Source organism: Musa acuminata, chromosome BXJ3-4 (assembly GCF_036884655.1).
Source record: "Musa acuminata AAA Group cultivar baxijiao chromosome BXJ3-4, Cavendish_Baxijiao_AAA, whole genome shotgun sequence".
Lineage (NCBI taxonomy): Eukaryota > Viridiplantae > Streptophyta > Magnoliopsida > Zingiberales > Musaceae > Musa > Musa acuminata.
This window is the reverse complement of record NC_088352.1, coordinates 7,185,848-7,210,509: the sequence shown is the minus strand read 5'-3', so window position 1 is coordinate 7,210,509 and position 24,662 is coordinate 7,185,848. Positions and strand designations below refer to the sequence as shown.

Here is a 24,662-nt window from a genome sequence, read left to right as displayed (position 1 = left end):
GAGGAATTAATACGCAATAAAAAAGCGTTTAAGGGCTAATGTGTTAAAACAAACCAAAACTAAGCCCCTCTTTCTTCCCTCCCACTCCCAAGCAAAGAATCCAAATCTTCTCCCTCTCTCTCTCTTTCCCCGCCTCCACCCTTCATTCTTCCTCTGATCTCTCCGCCAACAACAAGATGGACAGACTCCGAATCCTTGCTTCGAATTCGGCGGGAACATTGCTCGCTTTGGACGAACTCTGGCCGGAAAGCGCCGGCGGCGGCTGGGCGACGGTGGTGGTGATGCTCCTCGTGTCGTGGAAGCTCCTGCGGCTCTTCTTCTACTGCCGCCGTCCCGTGGCGATCTCCGGAGCGTATTTTAGAGGAAGTTCTTCCGCAAGGTTTGCCCTTAAACCCTTATGCTTTCGATCGCTCTTTGTCGATTTTAGTCAGATGAGGTTGTCGTGGCTCTTGCTGCAGGGTATCCAACCTCATCACCGATGCTGATCTGAGAGACTTGATGATTAGTTTGGAGGGGAAACCCAAACGGAACGAGAGATGGGAAGATCTGATTGATAAAACCAGTAATCTTGTGTCCTATAAAGCAAAGTTCTTCCGTCCAAAAGTATGCACCTTTCATCTGTTTCAATTCCGATCTTATGCAGGCGAATCTTTGTAGCTTCTAGAAATGACTTCTCGATTAATCAACTGGTGTTTTCATGTGTTTGACCATTCATGAACTCAGTCCTTTGAACCAGCCACTCGTATACATGGACTAAATTGATTCTTCTTATGGTATCTCTTTAGAGCTTCCAATGTATTAGGAGGGAAACTTTCCCATAAATGCATGCCTATTCACCTTGTCAATCGTTCTCGACTTCATGATAGCATTATTGTTAAAAGCGATTGACAAAAGAAGAAGGAACAATGGCTTGTTGGAGCTGTTAATATGTGAACTAGCTACTATCTGCTGCCTAAAACATCAGTCAGATAAGTATGCTTACTGTTTAATTATTTAATGGAGCTTTCCTCTTAATTGTTCTTAAATCCCAGTCAGAAATTTAGGCTCATTTGACTCCAAGAGATGATATGATATTCATAGTTGCAATCTAGCATTGTCTCAATGCTAATGAATAGATCACTACTAAAACTCTTGCCATCTAGCATTATCTCAATGTTCTTTCACTTGAAACTTACACCATCTTAGCCAGTGCACCGAATGCAGCCAGAGATGGTTTTGTGCTTTCTGTTGGTCATATACATCAGAATTCTTTCTTAGTTGCCTCTAATTTGAACTTCAGGAATTAGTTATTATATTAGGATAACTCTTTAAACTCATGCAAGCTGAAGAAAATACTATAGAGCAAGCAAACCTTCTACTAAAGTAAATTGTGGGCAGTGTTTCAGGCTGACTCAAAAATATGCATGGTTTGCAGGATGGCCCATTGAAGTTCTACAGTGTTACAACATTCGAGAAATGTTCTGCAGAGCTATTAAGAGATTTCTACATGGACAATCAGTACAGAAGAAAGTGGGACAACATTGTGATTCACCACGAGCAGCTGCAGGTAGATGAAAATAGTGGGACAGAAATTGGACGTTGTATTAAAAAGTTCCCTCTCCTGACACCAAAAGAATATATATTGGCATGGCGCGTGTGGGAAGGAAAAGACAAAACCTTTTATTGCTTTACCAAGGTAAGTCGAAAAATCTTTTTCAGCCACCAAGCTCATATACATAATTGCATGTTCAGTTAGTACCTTGAATCATGTATCACTTTGATTCCTGCATGTTTTACCTCTGGAGTTCATGCTGCATAACTTGTCTTTTATGTTCTATTTTGGTGAAGCTCAAGCTTCACTTAATCTAAAGAACACCAGCTAGTATTAGTAATGGGGTTGCATCGCACCAACACATTTTATGTTATGCATTAGCTTGATGACAGACTTTACCTTAATGAAAGAAACCCAGATATCTAATATAATAACTGAAACATGAGAATAACTCAAGATGCATCATATTGCTTGCTGTCATCATCTTATTATGATACATGAACTCTGTGCCCGGATCTTGGATGTCTTTCAAATAGGGTGGTACCTGATAGTAGACTATATTATTACAGAAAATAAAGTACAATAGAAATGGATGAAAAAAAACAATAGAAGGGATAAAAAAAAAAGAGGAGAGGAGCATTGTTGCTGCAAGAAAAAAATTTTCTCGGCAACAAAAGGCACCATTATATTTAGCCAAAGTGCCATCTGTTTAGTGATACTCAAGCAGACATCAGTACCTTTGTTTGGATCTTAATGTATCTAGAATTATAGGAATCAAGTTAAACTTTTTGTCCCAGACAAAATATTTGTAAATCATCCAAACTTGGAAGTATGTCTTAACAATTCACTTGACCCTGTATTACTTACAATAAAGACTTGATCATAATCTACTCGGAATAGACTCCCTAAACAATTTGATAAATTACCTTTAAAGCATTGACTTAGCAATTCTAGTTCTCGTCTTCTCTCTGTATTCGTACCAATTTACTAGTAATTAGGACCTGTTATGACGTTGTTGTCAATGTTTCTATTTGTTATACTGTCTGCTGATACTGTCAACTGCAGTCATAGAGAATTTTTTCTGGCTTATTCTACAGCAGTGTTTCCTAAGTTATTGGAGATTAGTTTTTCAAATGTGTAATATCGATCATCACGAAATGTCTAATGCAAAAAATAAATCAGAAATTTTTGCACGAACAGTTTTAGTTAAGAGGCATGTGAAGTCGTCTTTGAAGATTATGCTCAGTCAATGCAAGGCATTGCCCTTAAAATGGTGGGAAATGTTCTACCCAATAATTGGGGAAAGTATTCGATCCAGATGATACTAAAGCTTGTTGTCATATGTCTTGAAGTCTTTTGACATTTGCCTTTTCTCAAATTTGATAATGTTGCTCCAAGGTCTGTTTTCTCTAATATCATTTGGAACTGTTTTTGTAGGATTGTGAGCATCCTATGCCTGTAAGGCAAAATAAATATGTTCGTGTTGGTTTTTTAAGATCAGGTTGGCGCATAAGAAAAGGCAAGCAGATTTTTGTTATCAAATTTGTGACTTTAATATCATTGAGAAATAAGTTTTTTATATTTATTTTTTATATTGTGTGCTTCTTGAAGGCATGGATTGACTAGGTTTATGGTATCAAAAACATTAATACATATTCTTCTTTATTATGAAGTTCTAGTCCATAATAAGGCCAGTTTAATTATACTTATCTCACAAAACAGCCACTAACCTTGATTGACCTGCAATGGAAACCCTTGCCAACGTAGTTTAGCTAAAAGATAATTTCCAATGTCAAAAACTTCTCTTTCGTGTCATAATTTTGAGCTTTTGTACTGAATAGGCCAGAATGCTTGACTCGAGTCACTTGTATGTTTGTGATCTGCCTAACTGATATTGAATTCTTCAGCATGTGTATAACATCTGGTACTCTTATAAACCAATCCAAAACCCCAAGATATAAATTCTGCCATGAATTTGATTTTGGATGTCAGCATTTAGATAACTCATTAGTTGATTTGTTCCCACAGTTGACAAAAATAAACCAGTATGAACAATCCTGATTGTAGTAATTATAGAAAAGCTCGAGGAACATGTGTTCTGAATCAGTGTAGCTTCTTGTCTACTGTTACTCATCTTTTTATGTTTTACTCTCTCGTCTCAGCCCTTTATCCAGTGCTAATTAGGTGAAGCTTTCTGTCACAGTTCCCTGTAGGGATGCATGTGAGATGACATTGGTTCATCAGGAAGATGCCGGCATCAATATTGAGATGGTAAAACTGGGATTTGCCAAGGGAGTATGGAGCTATGTGTCTAAGATGAACAATGCACTGCGTGAATATTCCTCCTGCAGTCCAATTCACTTGACACCAGTCTCTACTCTTCATCGACTTATCAAAAAGGTCAGCATTACTATTACAACTCTGCACCGTTTACTGTTTCTATGGTATCGCGGGGAAAAAGGGTAAATAACCCACATTCTAACCATTAAGGTTGGCCACTTAGCAAGCATAATGGATATAGTTTTCTGCATGATTTAGTCATCCATATGCAAGTTTGTTTTGAATGGAAGAGTTCATAGTTTGTTGTGATCAAATCTTTGTTATTCTGCAATCCCGAAATGCATTGTGACTTTTGTTCTTCTATTGACTCATGCCAAATTTTGAGCTGATCCATATGTTATGCATCTACAAATAATTTCTGTATGCTAATTTCTATTGACTCTAAACTGGACTTTGTCCTCACTCAGATCCCACCGGAGTTGGAGGCAAATGCTGAGACAAGCGAGGAAGAAGTTCCAAAGAGATCAAGCAGTGTCTCCAGCAGACGCAGTAGAGCGAACATATCACAGAAGAAGCCATCGAGGTCTCCCAAGAGGTGGATTCTAACAAATGGGCTTCTGCTTCTCGGTGGCATCATTTGCCTCTCGCGAGGCCGCCGCTCCACCACCATCGGCACTCAGCTGGCCGTGCCATGCATTCTTAAGAAGCTTATGAAGCATGGAACAGAATCAAGCTAAGTTGAGACCTCCCAACTTGCACTGAATCCATTGTTTATCCTTCATGCAACCTCTCCATGCTGTCATCACAACTGCTCTTCTTTCCTCTGTTTCTACTAAATTGTACAAAGCAACAGCAATATATATATATATATATATATATAGGAAAAAAAGGTTTTTTGAATTGGATCGACTTAATCTGAAAGTTCTTTTGCAGGGCACTAAACGTCTCCAGGCGTTTCTGGTTATGGTTGGAAGGCACCTTAAGTGGGCCCCATTTCTACCTCCAATCAAGCGACAGGTCGGTTGAGGAGTCTATGACCGCCTTTTACCGTTTCTGTCGCCTAATCTTCCTCCACCTCAGATAAAAGGTTAAACAACACGGGACGCGTAAGTCGCACGCGCGCGTACCGGTGAGAAACCAAGCAAGGTAGGCCCCAGTTCGGGAATCACAATGCTTTTGACCGAATCAAGCCGGTGTTGTGGCGACGAAGGGCGGGTAGCGCCGCGAAACGTACACGCGCGTGTACGTTTAGGATCTGCCATCTCGGTGGAGATAAAATGACGCCGAAGTGCCTCGTCTCGCCTCTCTTCGCTTCCCTTCGCTCTTGCGCCCGGCGATTCGAAGGGCTCGAAGCCCCTCCGGGGGGCACATCGGGCCCGCCTCCGCCGCCAGGTCCCTCTTCGGTCCATCAGATCAAGGGGGGGGAGTGGGAAGAGGGGAGAAATGGACGGACGGCGCTGACGTCCTCTCTCCGTCTCCTTCATGGGGAACTGCGTTTCGTTGAGAGGCCCCCTTCCGGTGTCAGGTGATTTCTCCCAACACATCTGAAGAAATAATCGGAGAGATAACTCGATTCGTTTTCGTCATTATTCGTCACCGATGTATTGGTGGTCGCAAATCGTGATGCATTAATGCATCTGTTGAATAGAACCCTAGCGTCGGAGGATTTGGCTGCATCTGCATTATACTTGATTGCATAGTGTTGACATGATTTAGTGGAAGCAAATTAAACCCAATCATGACCAGCGATGGGAAAGCTCCGATTCCTATCTGTTTCCTGAACTACTCTCAAGACCTTATTTTGGTGTATTTTAGATGTTGCCATGATTGATATTTCGTTGCTATAATACTCAACGAAGTCTACCTCAGTTCGAATTGGTAATGATTCTTCGGCACCATCTTTTGTAGGGGAAGAGACGTTCGCAAATGGCACCAGCGATGCTGCGAGGCAGCCTCCGATACGAGATGCTATAGACCTTCAAGAGATCGCCGGCTATAGCAATCTCCACACGTTTACATATGGTGAATTGAGGCTGGCTACTGATAACTTCCGTCCAGATAAAATACTTGGTCAGGGAGGGTTTGGCCTCGTCTATAAAGGTGCTATAGATGACAATGTCAGACCTGGTCTTGAGTACACTCTAGTTGCTGTTAAAGAGCTTAATCCACGGGGATTCCAAGGGCACAAGGAATGGCTGGTAACCGTGTGAAGTTACTGTCTTTATTATGCATGTGATGTCTAGTAAAATTCTCTCGATAGGATCATGATTTCAATCTTGCAATTGGTCAAGAAAAATTGGATTTTGATTAAAGCCTGGGACAGTACATATCTGAGAGGCTCACAGTTAGTTCATGGGCTTCTTGTTTGCTTGCCAGGCAGAGGTGAACTATCTGGGGCTGTTGAGCCATCCAAACCTTGTGAAGCTTATTGGCTACTGCTGTGAGGATGAACATAGGTTGCTAGTTTACGAGTACATGGCCTATGGGAGCCTAGAAAAGCACCTTTTCAGAAGTATGATGTTGATTCTCTATTGTTAAGTTGATTTCTTTCTCTGTTTGAAGTCACTGTTTGATTTTGATAAATTAGAAGATGGTGTGTATCTTTGATTTTTCAATCAGCTCCTTTTTATGGTAAGAATTCAACAGTCTTGCTAGAAAAGTTTGTTCATCACGAAAAAGTTAATGTTCATTGTTTTTTTTTTCCCAACACATTATGTGCCATATTCCATCATTTGGAACAGTAATCAAGTGCAGATATTTCTTTTCAAGAAACTTGTTATTAGTACATTATTTCTAGAGCATCAGTCACAAGACAAGTCTTCTGCTTTCATGAATTAGGGTCTGCAGCACAACTACTCTTTCAAGTTTTCAAAGCTATTTAAGGTTATGAAGAATGATCTAAATCAATTGGAAAAGATATCTAATGAACATTCTGGCCTATTGGTATAGTTAATTGTTGTATGATCTTATAGTACTTCGTTATCAGGGTCATGTGCTACCTTGCCATGGTTGACTCGGATGAAGATTGCTCTGGATACTGCAAAAGGGCTTGCTTTTCTTCATGGAGCTGAAAGACCCATCATCTATCGTGATTTTAAGGCATCAAACATCCTGATTGATGCGGTTTGGTCTCTTCTTTCATCACCCTCTAAACATAAGTTTATCTTCTCTAAATACAGTTTTCATTCTTGTTGGGAATTTCAATTGAATAGATAGTCTTGAACATACGAATGTAGTAAAAATACAACATTATCGGTTTGAGTGAATGACTGATGAGATAGTCTTGAACAATGTCCCGTATTAATAATATATGCAGGAGTATAATGGAAAGCTATCAGACTTCGGCCTCGCAAAGGAAGGGCCCATGGGAGAGCAAACACATGTTTCCACCAGGGTCATGGGTACTTATGGTTATACAGCTCCGGAGTATATATTGACTGGTATGTTCTAAGCGATTTTTTTTATGATGCCTACAAATTGTTCTTAACAGAATCATTTTGTTTAGAGGTCCTCAAGGATAATCAAATTATACACGATTTGGATCCTCTATAAGTGAATCTGTCAAAAACTTACACGAAGATGATCAATTAGTTTTTACTCCATCCCTACCTTCCATACCATGTCAGATTATAGACGCTCTCATTCTGTAGATCTTAGATTTTCTTTATCTTAAAAGCCATTCAGTTTCAACATTAATCATTATACTCGTTGTTACGAGGCTCAAATGAATTAGCAGGAAGAAATATCATATGAACCACTACAACCAACATAGTTTAATATTGTAAGACTTGGAAAGTGAAATCTAGTTGCTTGTGCTGACATATTATACACCCGGTTATTCTCCACTTATCTGTTGTAAGCATATTAAAGAAAAAGGAACAGAAAAAGAAACAGTAGTCTTCTTATCATGGAATTAAGATCCAGGTTCTTTGTCGATACCTAAGTAATTGGTAAGGAAGGATCAGTATTGTTCGGATCAAAGAGAAGATAGAGGAGAAAGAGAGTATATTTTCAAGGAAGAGGAAGTGGAAGAGAGTGTGAGAGGAGGAGAAAGAAAGAAGAAAAATGAAACAACGAGTGTCATTGATATCAAGGGGTAAATTTACCGTTCAGTTCAATACCGATCTGTTTACTATAGGTAAAATCATCTTGGTTGATATATTTTAAACCTTGCTTTCAGAACATTTGTTTATATGTTTAGTCAATTGAAGTTTGATGGATATCGGATAGTAAAGGAAACAGATATATATTTTGAAGTGACTTTTGTAGCATTATTCAACAGGCCATCTGACTTCGAAAAGTGATGTTTATGGCTTCGGAGTTGTGCTGCTGGAGATGCTCATCGGCCGAAAGGCGATGGACCCCAGCAAGCGAAGCCGACAACACGATCTAGTCAAGTGGGCCCGTCCGCTGCTTGTCCGCAGCAGGAAGTTGCTAAAGATCATTGACCCGAGACTGGAAGGTCAGTACTCAAACAAGGATGTGGAGAGGGTGGCCAGATTGGCATACGATTGCCTGAACCAGAACCCCAAGATGAGGCCTGTCATGAGCGAGGTGGTCGACGTCCTCCAAGCCATGCTCAGGAAGGAAGAAACCATCCTGCCTCACAGCCCTGAAGCTGCTATGGCCCCTCCTGAGGTTGGCTCTGCAGTGGGGGAGCAAAGAGAAGCTGTTGGACATAGAAAAGGTGATGTGGCCCTTCCTCAGGTTGGCCAGGAAGATGTGGATGGCTCTGCAGTTGAAGAGGAGAAAGGAGAAGCTGTTGGACATGGAAAAAGCGAGGTTGGCAACGAAGATGTGGGTGGCTTTGGAGTGGAAGAGCAAAGCGAAGCTGTTGGCAAGGAAACTGTGAATGGCGCTGCAGTGGAAGAGCAAGGAGAAGCTGTCGGACAACTTAAAGGCAATGATGATGGGCACCAACATCATGAAGATTACAGCGGCCCCCAGGCAGAGAACCGAAATGAACTCAATGGTTCACTGCATAAATTTTCCCAAGAGATCCAAGTCATCTATTGTTGAGGGTGCAGTGTGAAGTTGATTGTGACATTAATTGGAGCCCAACATGTTTGATTTTTTATTGGTTAATGATTGAGTGATTCATTTGTTCAATCTGAATGTGAGGATTGATTATGCTGTGGTGATATATCATAGATAGATCAAACCTTAGGGAATACATGCAATAGGCATAACTGAAATTTAGCATTCTTTTTGGGTGGCTTCATGTACAAATAAAATAAAATGTGAGACACAATTGACCAAGTATTTGTTCAACATAATTTAGGCAAAATTGTCTGTTCTTTTGCAACCTAAGAGATGGATGTTCAAGTAAAAAAAAGACCTCCCTACATTTAAATAAGACTGCATATATTGATCTTCTCCAAAGTCCACCTTAAGGAAAGACAACAGATGCATCACAAATTCCATTGTTTGTTGCAATGGAAATGTTAAGAAGATGTGAGTTAGTAGTTATTCACATCATAAAAAAGTAGAGATAGAGGAGAGGGAGTGAATTGATAATTTGTTCAGAGAGAGAGAGAGAGAGAGAGAGAGAGAGAGAGAGAGAGAGAGAGAGAGAGACTGTAAATAACAGAGGACACTAAATAATTTGATGGGGAAGGGGTGAACATTTCTTCAGGAATTGATTGAGGAAGGTTTCCCTACCATTCCAAAAAAAATGAGTCTAACAGATGTTGATAGATAGGTCAAACTGTTTTCTTCATCTGTGTGGAGACTGGAAATTGGTGGCAATCAGATATGCACCACATTCTTTGTCCTCCTGCCTGATCTAAACACTTCATATAAGATTCAATTTCTGGTCGGCATGAAACTTTCCTATTAATCAAATCATGGCTATGGGTATGGCTCGGAGCAAGGAACCAGAACATGTTAGCTTATGATCCAAGAGTAATCTAGCACAATGTTTCAAACATGGAACTTGTTTCAGGATTCTACTACCACAAGAACACATGAATAAGAGATATACACCACATTTTTTTGTCATACGGCCCAACCTAAACACTTCATATAAGATTCAATTTTAGGTCAACATGACACTTTCCTTTTCATCAAATCATGGCTTGGTATTTTGGATCTTTAGCTTGACATCAGTATAGGTTAGAGCAAGGAACAAGAACAAGTTAGCTTATGATCCAAGAGTAATGTAGTGCTGGTTAACCCACTAGGATTACCATCTATACCACAAGGTATCAAACATGGATCTTGTTTTAGGACTCCACTACCACGATAAAGGGAACACTAGCAATTAAACTCGTATTAATCCATAGATTTACCTCCAAACATGAACTAAAACAACAAAAAGAAGCACATAATTTGCTAGGAAAAATAAGGCATTTTGTGCGATTCGAGATAAAAAGGAAACAGTAACAAAGGGAACAACTTGAAGCAATACAATAGGGGGATGCAAAGGGAACCTGGTCTCACTCGAGCGGCACCTCGACGTCGCCGTCGGAGATTTCCTGCTGGAGGTCCTTGGGGTCCTTCCCGTCGACGGTGCAGCCGACGGAGACGCAGGTGCCGAGGATCTCCTTGACGGTGCCGGAGAGGTCCTTGGCCATGGACCTAGGCTGCATGACCCTGGCGATCTCGACGACGTCGTCGAGGGAGATGTTGCCGTTGTGCTTGATGTTCTTGGTCTTCTTGCGGTCGCGCTCGGGCTCCTTGAGGGCCTTGATGACGAGGGCGGCAGCGGAGGGGACGACGGTGACCTTGGCCTGCCGGTTCTGCACGGTGAGCTTGACGGTGACACGGAGGCCCTTCCAATCCTTGGCCGTCTCCTTGGCGATGTCCTCGCCGATTTTCTTCGGGGAGAGCCCTAGAGGCCCGATCTTTGGCGCGAGCGAGCTGGCAGCGCCCACCTCGCCGCCGGTCACGCGAACGTAGACGTCGACGACCTGGCTCGGATCGAACTTGGGCGGCATCTTGGCGGCGCCGGATGGCGGGCGTTTAGAATTAGGGTTTTCTCCTGACGCGGTGCATGAGCGCATGCCTATATAGTCTCTCGTTGGCGGACCGGTTCAAATGTACTATTGTGAACCCAGTTCAGCTTGGCTCAACACTACCGGTCCGCGCTGAGATGTAGAGCTAAGCTAAGCTTAGTACGACGTAGGCGTTGAAACGGATAATGTACTTAGTTCAAGCGATCTAATAAAGTAGAAGGATTCGGATCAGATTATATTTAAGATCAATATGGATGTGAATACTACACGATAGATATATCATTTACAAATGGACAAAATTAATATTACAAAAAAAAAGTCGATTTTATTTAACAGAGGAAAATAAGTAGAAAAAAAATGATGCCACGTATTAAAAAAATGAAAATTCATATTTAATTAACATTTTAAGATATATTTAACTATTCTTATGCTCAAATACATGTATAAAAGACGTACTAGTGGATGAATTCAGATATAAATATGAATACTAAGGACGATAAGAGCAGTGTATTATGTCACTCGTCAACACAATGATCCAAGGGGGGCGAATCTAAGGAACGAGATATGGCGATGCTCAAGTTAGAACATATCAAATGGGGAATTTGGCATGAACTAAAAATTTCCAGTTCTAAGGACATGATTAAAATATAAGAAAGAACCTCAATGTTTAACAAATCAAAATGAGTCCCAGAAAACAAACTCCCTATGTTCAAAAGTAATGTCCTGCCAATGCACATCTGTTTCTTTCCTTCTTTTCACTTTAAATAAAAGATAATTCTACATCTGATATGGTGACTGTAACCCAAATCTGCAAGTTACTTAAAATAAAACGCCTCATATGCCAGAAAGCATGGTAAATTCTAAGCAAAGAGACAAAATAATCACTTGGTTATTCTGATGCCGAACCATTACACAGATCAATTTAGTTGCTCATTGCGGCTGCGGTAGACAGGATCATTTTCTGGGGCTGCATTGAACGGAAATGGTTTAATCATCTTCAAAAATGTGTAAAACTCAGATTAGATTAAAATGGATCGATACTCACTGCAGCCAACTCGTTCTCATGCTTAGGTATAAAAGCCGTGTCCACCTTTCCATTTCTGAAGTCCTGTGTTTCAATAAGCATGCAAATTAGATGAGAGAAGTTAAAAAATCAAGAGTTTCCCAGCATAATTTTCTGGGTAGAAATCAGTATTGACCAAGAATTTCTACATAGTTTATCGAACAAATAGAAAAGGGCTTCGGCACACAATTTGAAATTTTGGTACCTCAACATTCAGAATTAACTTATGGTACTCAATAGTGGTAGGAACTCCTGTTTCAGAAAAGATACTAATAATCAGTTGCTAAAAGCAATTTGGAAATAAGTATGCCATATGACAAACAAATGAACCGGGCTTCCATGTCTCATATAAAAGCATAAGAAAGTTTCCACACTGGTGGTTATTTTGGGAACCATGTTATCTGGAATTCTCACATTTATAATGCAGTTCTAGCAATGCATCGAATATGAAACACTGTTTAAACACAACATAGTTTACCTCTTCCATTATAGATTTTCAGGAACGGTCACGAAGAAGAATAACACAGATAAGAGTTTATTATTGTCAATAAATGAAAGTAAATGCTAAACATTAATGTAGATAACAAGGGAAGAACGGTTATCATCTAAAAGGATCTCAAACTTCTTTTGTTAATAAAATATTTGAAAAGCATGGAATTTAAGTCAGATAAGCAAAGAAGTTAATAGTAGCTCCCAACAATCGCCATGTATTCATCTGGCTTAATTATAAGAACTCTTGCATCATTAAAATACGATAAAAGAGACATAAAAATGATATCCTAGATTCTCTAATTCACAGTGCATTATTGGCTTACAAACCTGTGATAATAGTGTCATTCAGCGCCCTTTTCATTCTTTCTATTGCCTTCTCCCTTGTTGGTGCCCAAACAATAAGCTAAATCATAAAGTTATGTAATCAAGTTAGCTAAACAATCCAATACTATCTTATCAGCATATCAGAAAGACTGGTTAGCTAAAACCCCATAACAGAACATTAATGTCATAAAATGCCCTAACTAATTAGTGAAGAATAAATCAACAAAGGCACCTTTCCAAGTAGGGAATCATAGCTTGGAGGAACCACATAGCCCGGGTAAATGTGACTATCCATTCTCACAAATGGACCTCCAGATGGCAAGTATGAAGTGATTCTCCCTGCAGTTTTTGCAAGAGAAATTAAAAACAAGCATTTACGAATAGAACACTCAAATCTATGCCAGTCCATATGCAAATAAAGGTTCTAATGAGTGAATAGAAGATGAAATTTATAAAAGTCCACAGCTCAAGTCCATAAAAGAAAAGGCCGAATAAAGGCACAAAGAATTTTGTTAGTGGAGAAGATGAGGAAAAATATTTGCAGAAGAGTTACAATAAAGACTCTTCCCAATCTTGTGTTAAATTTACAAACCATCCAGTAAAAACAGAGAATGGAGAATACCAGGCCCAGGACGAAAACCTTTGAAGGCATCTTCTGCATTAATGCGGCACTCGATTGAATGCCCTCTAAGAACAATATCTTCCTGTGGATTACCAATGTTATAATAGGTTATGAGCTGAGTCCAAATCAATTATTAAAAATGAATTGTAGATATAATGTTCACCTGTTTGTAGGTCAGCCTCTCTCCGAGAGCCACTCGAATTTGTTCCTCAATCAAGTCAGTTGAAGAAATCATTTCTGTGACAGGATGTTCTACCTGGTTTTCATCGAAAATAAAAAAGGTATAAGGAAACCGTCGAAATTCTAGAGACTAGCATGAACAATAGAAACCATCAATACCTGAATCCTGGTGTTCATCTCCATGAAGTAGAAAGAACCTCTTTCATCCAATAGAAATTCAACAGTTCCAACACCAATGTAACCTATAGATGCAGCAGCTGCTACAGCAGCATCACCCATAGCTTTCCGTAGTTCTGGGGACAAAGCAGGTGATGGAGCTTCCTCGAGAAGCTTTTGATTTCTCCTCTGTCAAATCATTTTAGTTATAAAATAATCCTCAGGAACTGTTTTTAGTTGGCTATTTATTCTTCCAATGAAACAAAAACCTTTTATTTTGGGACAATTTAGAGCAATTTCAATCAAATGGAAGACAAAGTTAACAGATATTACCAATTGAGATGTCAATTTCTGTTCCAGAATTCATGCAGGCACCCATCAAATATTTAACTTGATATTTTCTTCTTCCATTAATTTTCTTTGTTAGTATTTAGTCACCAGGTTTCAGAGATCGAAGACAGCTCTAAAAGTTTGTGAGATATTATTTTGATCGATTAGCAAAAAGTTTGCAAAGCAGGTGACAACGGTTCAACTTGTTGAATTAGCCTCTCTGCTTGCAAAGGTTGCATATATTGACCCTTTCCTAACTATGTGTTAGCAAAAGCCTCATGCTGGCTGACCCTTTTTCTGTAACAAAAAGATTGCGATCTCAGGTAATAACACTAAAATTGGATTAGATGTTATTCATCTATGAGACAAATAAGAAATGGCATAAAACCATACACTGAATATGAAAGGAAAAGTCTAACAGGGTAAAAGAAGACAGCATTCAGCAATATCCTTCATCCTTTTGGTCCTTTCGCCCTAAAATAAAATTCTACATCTCACATTTTTATAATTGGAACACATACAGGGAAACTAATGAATAGATTTTACAAGATGTTCAGTATTCTGTAGAAAGTTTCGAGGGCACAAGAGGATAGCAGGAATCTCAATAACATAATAACTTGAAAGCATAATGTCCGACTTAGTGTGAAAGGAAAAACCAAAATGGTGAAATGATTAGTACAAACTGCACCTAGTAATATGGTTGCATACCTTTCCAGATACAGTAATTGAAGTTCACAGAAGTATTACAAAATATCAAATACAACAAAATGATGTTAATTAACAGTGACAAAGATATGAAATAAAATAGTCAACATGATTGCTACTCAGTTCAATTCTTGGTATATGATTTTTTATTATATGTTCTTTCAAGTTAGTTAAAGAACACAAATCTTCATAAAAAAGACAGACTTGATTCAGTTAGTTAACTCGAGACTCTGCAGAAGTTAAGCAACATAGAGATTACCTGTTAAAGTGAGTTGAAGAATATATATTTAAATACCTGAATGCTGCAATCACGCTCTCCAAAATGGACAACATTACCATATTTGTCTGCAAGAACCTATGAAGACACATAAAGCAATAGTAATTACAGTTAACTAAGATCTGAATGAACTTTCTATAAGACATCATGATATATATGTATGTATATATATGTATGTATGTATATATATATATATATATATATATATATATATATATATATTTGTGTGTGTGTGTGTCCGTCCGTACACACACACACATATTCTCAAGCTCACTCTTATAAGACACGGAAAATCAATACAAGGAAGTTTTGAGAAAGAAAAGGTAACCGATTTCAAAACAACTAAACATGGTGATAGCCACCTAAATGTGGTATCACGATAATGTTATCCTAGAGATTGAATAATGAAAAATAATATCTAGTGAAATCAAGATAGTTAGAAATTTAGTTACAAACTTGAAGAATTAGACAAGTATTTTCTTTATTATCTGCATTATAGTGTGTAAATATTAATGAACTGTTGAAAGTATTAGTATCATTTTCTCATCTTTCATATTCACTAGCCATTATTCTATTTATCACCATATAATAACTACATAAAATTTCATTAGTTCTTACCAAATTCCAGACCTTAGTTCTTGCCATAATAGACTTCAGATTCAACTTGGTGCCCAGAAATGCATTAATCAAGAGAGTTCAAATCTAGTTATTCTCATAATTTATTACTTGCTGGAAACAGCTCTAACAAAGTTGACATGAGAACATATCAACAAATTACGAAATCAATTCTAAGATATATTAACCATGGATAAGATATCCTACATGAAACTTAAATGCTATGATGTTCCAATCTAGAAGTTAAACCTGAAACACATAGTTAGCAAGCTAAAATGTTAAAACATAATTAACAGGCTAAAATGTGATGTCTAGTAAATGACTGCATGGAGTTTAGCAAGTTTAGTTTAAACATACAGAACCAATGAAATTTTTTCTACCATTTATCAGTGCCAGCATCTTAGTATTTATACCATAAACATGAAATTTTACCTGAAACTCAATATGCCTTGGATTCTGGATATACTTTTCCAAATAAACCCCATCATTTCCAAATGCCGCTGCTGCCTCACTCTTAGCTTGCTGTATATAAGAGAACAGTACTGTTTAAACTTTAGAGTGCAACTAGAATAATGTCCATGTACCAAGACCAACAATCATTCAAACAGAATAGTTACGCAGCAAACAAATTCCCATGGCATTGGAACTACATTTTATATAGTCTCCAAGTGGATATAATCATGAACCATAATCCATGACATGGATTATACTGTACTCAGTGTCTTTTAGCCTTTTATAGAAGAAACTATTTTATAGTCGTTCCGTTTAGCCTTGACTTAAGAACAACTGTGTCCTTTATTCCAGAACCTCCTGAGTTAATAATTCCTAGTAAAGAGTGTCCCTGTATAGAAGACTTGTTATAAAGAGTCATTTTCCACATGGTTTTCTGGTAGTTTTAACTTTTAAGGTAGAAAAGAAAACAATGATATTGTCAGAGCATTATCATATCTTCAGGAGTTATCTAATGATGTTCAGCTATAAAAAGAGCAAAGATTGGACCCTATGTTACCAAAATTCTGGTCAACCCATTTTCATAAATTGAAATTCAATTCCTCTGAATCCAACCATGTTTTGAGTTCTAATAGGACTTTTTGACAGAATGCTCCAGCAAGGTGAAAAAGCCCATCTGATGGTCTGAAATATGAAATATCTGCATAAGGTAATCATTGCTCCAAACTTCCTTCCCCACCAAATTCCAGAAAGATATATTACTATATATATCCATTGCTGTGCTCTTTTAAGAATCCACAAACAGTAGCTTATTTCCTACATCAGGACTCTAGTCTCACCAAACAACGATGCTATTATTCAACAGACACCAACATAAACAAGCCCAAAAACAATCCAAATCAAACATGATCGGAGTTGAACAAATTGACTCAGAATAAAATAAATTCAAACCCACTCAGACTAAATGAATTCAAATTAACTTAACACCACAAAAGGACAAAATAGTGACCTAAACTTGGAGATAAATAAGGCATAGCATTCAGTGGTACAAATTGGGCATATAGCATACCAGTAGCAACTTCACAAACTCTTCAGGTTCTTTTGCTAGACGCATTCCCCGTCCCCCACCACCAGCAGTTGCCTAAAGGAACGTGAGAGAAACAAATGAAGCATAAATCAAATGTTCCAAAAGCGAAGTTAATTCAAGATAATATAAAAACTTTGATTAACTCCAAACACTAGAACTGATAACTAAAATACCAAATGAGATTCATGAGATGTCAAGAATGAGCCAAAAAATCAATTTAGATAAGTGATCAAACACATCTAAAATGAGCATCTTGACCCAAAAGTAACCTAAGGGAAGTTGAAAAAAATAAAGTTTTAACCTTAATAGAAGAAGAGGCAAGAGCGAGATCATGTCGTTCCATGGGTCCCTCGTTTTGATGGAACGGACTCATCCTACATAGTGCCAAAGTCGAAGGAAGCTTCGAGGCACATGCATCTTATCTCTACGAAGCATTTAATGGAGGAACTAAGGCGACTCAACTTGCAGAAGCGAAGTTGGGGTCAGAAGACCTAGGCACGAGGCAAGAGGACGCGAACGCGAGTACTCTTGATGAATATGTTGTAGTGTTGCCATTCGAGTTGCTACAAAAGAAGCGATGGACAACGGAGATTATGCTGGGGGCAAGAGCCTAGGATCCAGACAAGGACACACTAATCTTAACGAAGTCGATGGACTTCGAGAACTGCTAGGCGACGGACTGTCCTAGAGTTGTACTTCGGCTGAGTGTGACTTGAGAGCGGGTGGACGAAGGTTAATTGCCAAAGGAGCAAATAGAATCAGAGGCAGTGGAGGCCCTGCGATGTGCTGTCAAAGGCCACACATGGAGAGATCGCAGTCCAAGTTCATCCCATAAAAATCATAATGCAATGAAGATGTCACCAAGAAGCGACATGATGCAGTGGATCGTGGTGGAACAATTCGAGGCAATACGACATACGGGAGAAATCCCGCGAGGGATTTGATCATATGGAGGTATGATCGGAAACTATTGGGAGCTCCACTCCGATGAACAACACGACGACAAGAAAGGCAATGGATTCAAGGAGTGAATGTCAACGAGTTTTTCATGCGTGCATTGAATTTTGCACTGGATAAAAGCCTTGGTCATCAGTATATAAGAGCTATGTACCAACGAGGAAAAATTTCGAGTGCAAGTACCAGAGAATCCCATGGGGTGGCTTGATCATGCAGAGGTATGATCGGAGCGGTTGGAAGTTGGACTATTTTAGAGCTCATTTTCACTTAAGGGAGCTTAGAAAGTCATATGACAAGACCGAGTAAGCGAACGTTGCTACCAAGGGCGTAAAGGAAAATAGAATTGGTGCGAGCCCTGCAACATGATAGTGAAAGTCATGCATGGGAGTTGTAGTTTATCTATCCATCGACCAAGGGGAACTACTCGGAGAACACATAGGTGTTGAAACAGATGGTCGAAAGGGACGAGGAAGCGACGACGAGTAAATAGGGACTGAGCTACCCAAAATCAAGCGTCGATTAGAATGGAGGTAGACTCGAAGAAATGCCGCAATGCCACAGAGGCAGATCTATCGATAACGAAGAAAGAGACATAGATACAAAGCTACGGATAGTAGGGCCATGGGCATGACAACGCCATGGTACCACAAAGGCGGGACTTCCGTGGAGTCATCGATCCCTTGCTCTCATGGAGGGAGAGCGCTTGGTCGTTAAAGGGGCTAAGGAGGTGGAGAATACAGAGGTAAACTCCAAGAAACGAGACATGAGTGAAGGGTAGAGGCCAAGGAACCTCGTAAGACTGGTGTCGACGGGTTTCTCATCAAAATAGCCGAAAATGAGAAACTTTAAGTCGATGCAGCAGTGCTCGACCAAGAAACAAAGTAAATAATACGTGGTGTTGTACCTTTTCTACTCAAAGAAGTAGACGATAGATGATGGAAAAGATGGTACAATCCCAAATACACCCAAAACCATTAGACACTTGCTCCAAGTCGGGGCAAAATTTTGCTCTCTTTGGACAAAACTTCTTGCATTACAAAAGTTTGATGATAATAAGAAGGCGAATCGCAATAGCTAACTCAACGCAAGAAGTGCAAACACTTCGGGTGCTTCGGAAGTGTAAGCAAAGAGTAGGAGAAGGCTAGTAAGGGTAGTAACCTTTGTCTTCCCAACTCTTAAAAGAATAAGTGAAACCCAAGTACCTCAATTCTCTTATTTATCCAACAAAGGAGCTCTGCATATGTTCAAAGATCCCTCGAAGAAACTTAATGGAAAACAACAGTTGTTAAATCCTCGCCAATGGTGATCGGTGTAACCGAGAATAAATTGTCCACTTCATTTCCCAACAGAATGCCAATCAAAAGTAGGAGTGAAGCGAACCTATTTGAAGATGACAACCAAGTACAAAAGGAATCGATGGGCAAATTTTGTAAAGGAAAGACCTAAAAAATTTTATAGTCTGCGAAGCGATGCTCGTTAAAGCTCCAATTGGCATCCACCTAATTTAAGCAACGCGAGACGTTTAAGAGACTAACACATAACAAGGATTTTTTTTTTCCTTCATTTGAAAGATCCACAGGAACCAACAAAGATCAGCATGACTTGACCAACCCCACACTAGAGTCGAGTCATTGACGAGTAGAAGCAGCATGGCGGATCAAAGTTCGACTACTAAACAATAATAGCAGAGACAAACTAGGAACCAAGAAATGCATTGCAACTAGAGTAGAATATTGAAGACTCAACAAAGCAAAAGAGATGCAATGTCTGCAAAGGCTTCGACGCGAACGTCGAAGGAATAAGTGGGGGAGAATGTCACGAACAAAACTATAAATAGTGTATTCGATATAATGCTTGTATGTCTATATCTTTTGATTTTGTTCATGCTTTGCATAGCGTATAAAGGGATTGCAGTAGACTTGGCAATCACATTTTGGTTAGCTTTTGTGGTCGTTTCAAGCTTGTAAATGCAGGTTGTGTGCAGTCGTTGCGCAGAGGCAAAACTGTCCAAAAACAGAGTATTCAAGCAGCCATTTTGGGGGTTTTCTAGCTCCACGAAGTGGTGTAGAGTATTAGCTAGCACAGCACCTAGGAGCTACTCAGGTGGCACATGGTTAGATAAGTCTTTGAGGTAATGTTAGGGTTGGTTCGTTGTCTTGTTTCATAGTAGTGTCATGTGGACATGTTTGGCTGCGGCGGACCACGTTGGACCCTTTATCGTGTGACCGTTCAGAGCTTGCAAAATCTATTATTATAATTTGCATTGTCTATCAAGTGTTTGCTTAAATGACTATTTATGGGATCCCGATTTAAACGTTTCCTCTAACCCGTCTTCTCATTTACGAGTCCTTAAGGGACCATAAGAGATTTCGAGGAAGCCGACTCTTTGTGGACGGATATACAAAGGTGCCGCACGACTTAGACAAAACCAACTAAGTATGTGACAGTCTGTGACAGTATATTAAAATCAAAATAAACAAAAAAGAAGAGTCGATATTCTTTCTCGGTAATATTAACTATTAATACACAATGTCATGGACAAGCAGAGCATTCTGTTTATCAGACCTCTTCTTAGACTTTCACTAGAAAACCATAACAGTTGACAACTTATCCTACTTCAGTCCTTCCAAAAGATCACGACAATTAAAATTCCCAAGTCTTTGGCAAGTTCTGGAAATCATAAGCTCATAAAATAAGCTTATACACATCAAAATATTGAGGTGAAGATAATAATATTTTGTTGCAGACTCCTGTTCACTAGCTTTTAAGATGAACCACATAAACATAAATATAAATTACTGTGTCAAAGACTAAGGACAATTCTTGTCGTTGACCAGGAAAACTAAGGCATCCTGGGCATGCATTTACATCTGTTTCACCACAGATCTGCATCAATTGTGCCAAAGGAAATAATCCAGACATTTTATTGGAAGAATCTGAGCACTGATAACCCATAGGTATCCTTCTTCAAGACTTGCACGTGGTTCATGGTAATGTTGAATTCCTTTCAAATGCCAAGCACTCTTCCAAGCCAAAGTACTAGGACTAATTGTGGTCATAATAAGCTCATGAAATCAGTTTCTTGGAAAGTAACATGAAACAAGAGACAAGTCAATGTCCATAACAAATGATGCAGCGTGAAATTGACTTTAAACCCATGATATGAAGAAATTATCTTTATGTGGTGTCTTTTTCTATAATTTTTTGTTAAACGGCATAAATCTGAAATAACATTACCACGTAAAAGAATGTGGATCTTTCTTGACAGTAATATAAACTAAGTGTACCCTGAGATAATAGCGACAAGAGAATGGTATTGACAGTGTATCTCAGAAAAAGAAATTGTACCTTGATCATGACAGGAAAGCCAATTTCATGAGCAAGCTTCACAGCCTCCTCTGTTGACTATAAAATATAAATAACAAACTTTTTAGAAATTGGCGCACTGAATCAAACACAATAATGCTAGTAAATCATACTTGAGTAGAAATTCATGACATGAGATGAGAACTGATGTGCAAGAAAGTCTTTCTTCTACCTGCAATAGTCCATCGCTTCCAGGTACGGTAGGGACACCTGCTTTCTTCATTGTTTCCCTTGCTGTAGATTTATCGCCCATTACTCGGATGCTGTCAGGCTAGCAAAGAATTAAAATCAGGTCATTCTTATAGGCCCATGACATATAGTAGTAAAAGTATGACTTATTCAACAATGAAGCATACGTGTGGTAAATAATCTAGAGGATGAGTTCTACATCCATTAGGTTAGGTGAATAATTTTTTGTTTTCAAATCAAGAAAGTGACAGGGTTGACAAACATAAAGTTCCCTGCATGACACTGTTTTCTGAATTGCATCCTAAAGGATTACTTATATGATTAATTACCTTTTGATTGAAATGATAAACAGTAGGATTAAGTTATACTTTGTTAGATGCACTTTAGTTGGACTTTACAATGAAGCATCACAAAAAACTAATCTAACACCAAATAAAGTAATTAAGCAAAACTTTTTTCTTATTTTATTTGACCAAGAACCATAACCAGAAGCGAACATTTGAGAAGTTCCTTGTAAGCAATGACGAAAACAAAAGTTTCATGAAACATTCTGTGGAAATACAGACAATGTTCATATCAACCCATGTCTGCATAGCACTGGCATAGGATTCAAGGATATCAAGGGTGACAAAACCATCAAATCATGTCAACAAGCAAAATTAATACTCTTAAGCTTGTAGTATTGCTCGAACATCCAATATTAGATAAAAATAAATAAATCTTGATGGCTTTTTGAAATGTAAAGAAGTCAAGAAAATAGATACTTCATATTAGTTTTGGCGATTAAAGTTCTAAATCTTAATTCGTAATGCCAGCTGTCAGAACAAAAATTGCTTACATTTGGGCCAATAAAGTTGATCCTATGCTCTCTGCATATGTCGACAAAACCAGCATTCTCAGCTAGGAATCCATAACCAGGATGTAACATGGTACATCGATGACTGACAGCAGCAGATAAAACATTTGGAATGAACAAGTACCTGTTAAACATATAAGAACACATAAATATATAGCTGCCTGAAGATCTTTCTCTATGCCTTAAATGAGCAACAATAAATTTCAAGAGGAGAAAAACTATAGCAGATTACACTAGCTATGGTTATAGGAACTAGGAAGTACTACTTTTTTTGTTTTTCGGGAGTTGTATATTAACTAACAATGATAAGAAAAAGCAGCACTTACGATTGACTGCTTGGTGCTTCACCAATGCATACTGCCTCATCTGCGAGCCGCACGTGAAGAGCATCCCGATCTATTGTAGAGTGCACAGCAACACATGGTATTCCCATTTCATGTGCAGTTCGGATCACCCTGACTGCAATTTCTCCTCTATTTGCCACAAGAATCTTCCCACCCTGGCAAGTTGCATTAAGAGCCCCTCCATTATATTTTAACCTCCTGTTTGTATGAGCAGTCATTTGCCTGGAAGAACACACTTTATGGAAGACTGGAGAATATCCCACACTAAAGCTACATTGTGAGCTTTTCATTCCTCCAGCATGTCTGGGAAACAACCCCTACAGATAGAAATATCATGAACTTGGATCGTTACTACACCAATTATGGGCTTCAGAAGTAACCACGAAGAAGCCTTCAGAAATAACAGCAATAAAAGCTTTCTTTCAAGTTGAAGAAATCATGCTCATACACCAATTATGGGCTTGGATCATTAACCAACTGATTTTTTTTAATAAAATTCAAATCAGAAAGTCCCTTGCACACTGGTAAGTGAAATCACTAATCCTCATACTCCCTTTATTGCTACAACAATATGAAGTATTTAACTACAACAATTCTCATACACCTATATGAAGTATTTATAAAATTCGCTACAACAATATATTGTTCTAATTAGCGAAGCTTTTATTACTGTTAAATAATAAAACATGCAATTACTAAATAGCGAAGCTCAAACCAGCTCAAAAACATGCAATTACTCTCCAAGAAACAATATATTGTTTTGGATAATAGATCAAAACACAAGCTTTAACCACTAATCGTATGAGCTTGATGCTTTGGATTTGCCACAACATTTTGGCAAATGACTACTAAAGGCCCCCACTAATAAATCTTAAAGACGTTGTAAACTAAAAATTGAAGCGGATTAAACTATCAAGTAAAAGCACACCTTTTGTTAGAACAAATACTACTGAGAACCTTTCACAATTATCTAGATCAAAATCCCCAATCTCAACCATTAACTCGTTTTCACTTCAATCATCATGTGCACGACCAGAAAAGCAAAAGGAAAGAGAAAAAAGGACCAAATCAACGAAGACGAACTTGGCAGTGACTTACGGGAGGCGACAACGCAGGCTTGAAGACGACAGTGAGGTCCATGATCGTCAGGAAACCCTAGAATCATCATCAGTAAACACAACTAAGGATACCCAACCACATTAGACACTAGAAGTAAACAAAAAGGAAGAAGAAATATAGATCAGCCCAAATCCGCCAAGAGCTCGGACGAACAAGCGGATCCGGCGAGAGGAATAACCTGAAGAAGAGAATGAGGGCCGGGTGAGGATTCGAGGAAGAGAAAGAGATGCGATCGGAGAGAGGGAGGCGAGAGTTATAACGCCAGTTGGGGAAGAGGCAAAGGTGGGTCGATGAAATCGAGGTGACGCGGAGCTCGGAAGCTCCGCCTCCGCCGCTTTATACTCGATCCGGTTTTTTGGGGCCTGTCTCGTTCTCTATAGTAAGAGGTTTTTATTGAACCAAGCCCCCATGGTTGGATCGAGTACGGGTTCGCAGGAACCCGATCCGCTTCCGCTCGAAGTCCGACTACCAAATTCGTGGGCACCGTCCACGTGTCTTTTGGACGGAGATGAACTTCTTTAATTACTTATCTAATATTATATGGATTATTTAGCTTTACATATAGAAAATAATGGAACGTTTATGCTCTTAAATACAGAACATATGATGTGTTTTTTTTTAAGTAATATATATATATATATATATATATATATATATTGTGGAAAAAATTCAAGTTATATGGTCATATACCTTAGAAATTAAATATTATAATTAATATAAAGTAATATTAAATGAAATATATTTTCAGGAATATTAAGATAAC

General features: G+C 38.7%; 4 protein-coding genes across 4 annotated transcripts; 2 read left to right on the top strand and 2 right to left on the bottom strand.

The window, feature by feature from the left end:
• Positions 1-59: 59 nt before the first annotated feature.
• Positions 60-4,548, top strand: LOC103981028 (uncharacterized). The gene is made up of 6 exons (XM_009397601.3): positions 60-379; positions 459-603; positions 1,415-1,675; positions 2,969-3,050; positions 3,735-3,931; positions 4,279-4,548. The coding sequence occupies exons 1-6, from the start codon at positions 177-179 to the stop codon at positions 4,546-4,548; spliced, it is 1,158 nt and encodes a 385-aa protein (XP_009395876.2). The 5' UTR covers positions 60-176.
• Positions 4,549-4,927: 379 nt separating this feature from the next.
• Positions 4,928-8,920, top strand: LOC103981027 (probable serine/threonine-protein kinase PBL17). The gene is made up of 6 exons (XM_009397600.3): positions 4,928-5,336; positions 5,720-6,009; positions 6,188-6,323; positions 6,798-6,934; positions 7,128-7,251; positions 8,094-8,920. Exons 1-6 carry the CDS (start codon positions 5,294-5,296, stop codon positions 8,828-8,830), a joined length of 1,467 nt encoding a protein of 488 aa, XP_009395875.2. The 5' UTR covers positions 4,928-5,293; the 3' UTR covers positions 8,831-8,920.
• A 1,135-nt stretch (positions 8,921-10,055) lies between these two features.
• LOC135637132 (large ribosomal subunit protein uL11-like) lies at positions 10,056-10,830 on the bottom strand. The gene has a single exon (XM_065149579.1). The coding sequence runs from the start codon at positions 10,813-10,815 to the stop codon at positions 10,249-10,251; it is 567 nt and encodes a 188-aa protein (XP_065005651.1). The 5' UTR covers positions 10,816-10,830; the 3' UTR covers positions 10,056-10,248.
• A 618-nt stretch (positions 10,831-11,448) lies between these two features.
• LOC103981025 (biotin carboxylase 2, chloroplastic) lies at positions 11,449-24,260 on the bottom strand. Its single transcript, XM_009397598.3, has 17 exons — positions 24,078-24,260; positions 23,879-23,935; positions 22,763-23,097; positions 22,419-22,560; positions 21,564-21,662; positions 21,374-21,430; positions 17,051-17,122; positions 15,964-16,053; positions 14,935-14,994; positions 13,608-13,793; positions 13,432-13,524; positions 13,269-13,350; positions 12,879-12,985; positions 12,650-12,725; positions 12,036-12,082; positions 11,813-11,875; positions 11,449-11,734 (listed from the first exon to the last, which is right to left on the bottom strand). The coding sequence occupies exons 2-17, from the start codon at positions 23,918-23,920 to the stop codon at positions 11,690-11,692; spliced, it is 1,596 nt and encodes a 531-aa protein (XP_009395873.1). The 5' UTR covers positions 23,921-23,935; positions 24,078-24,260; the 3' UTR covers positions 11,449-11,689.
• Positions 24,261-24,662: the final 402 nt, after the last annotated feature.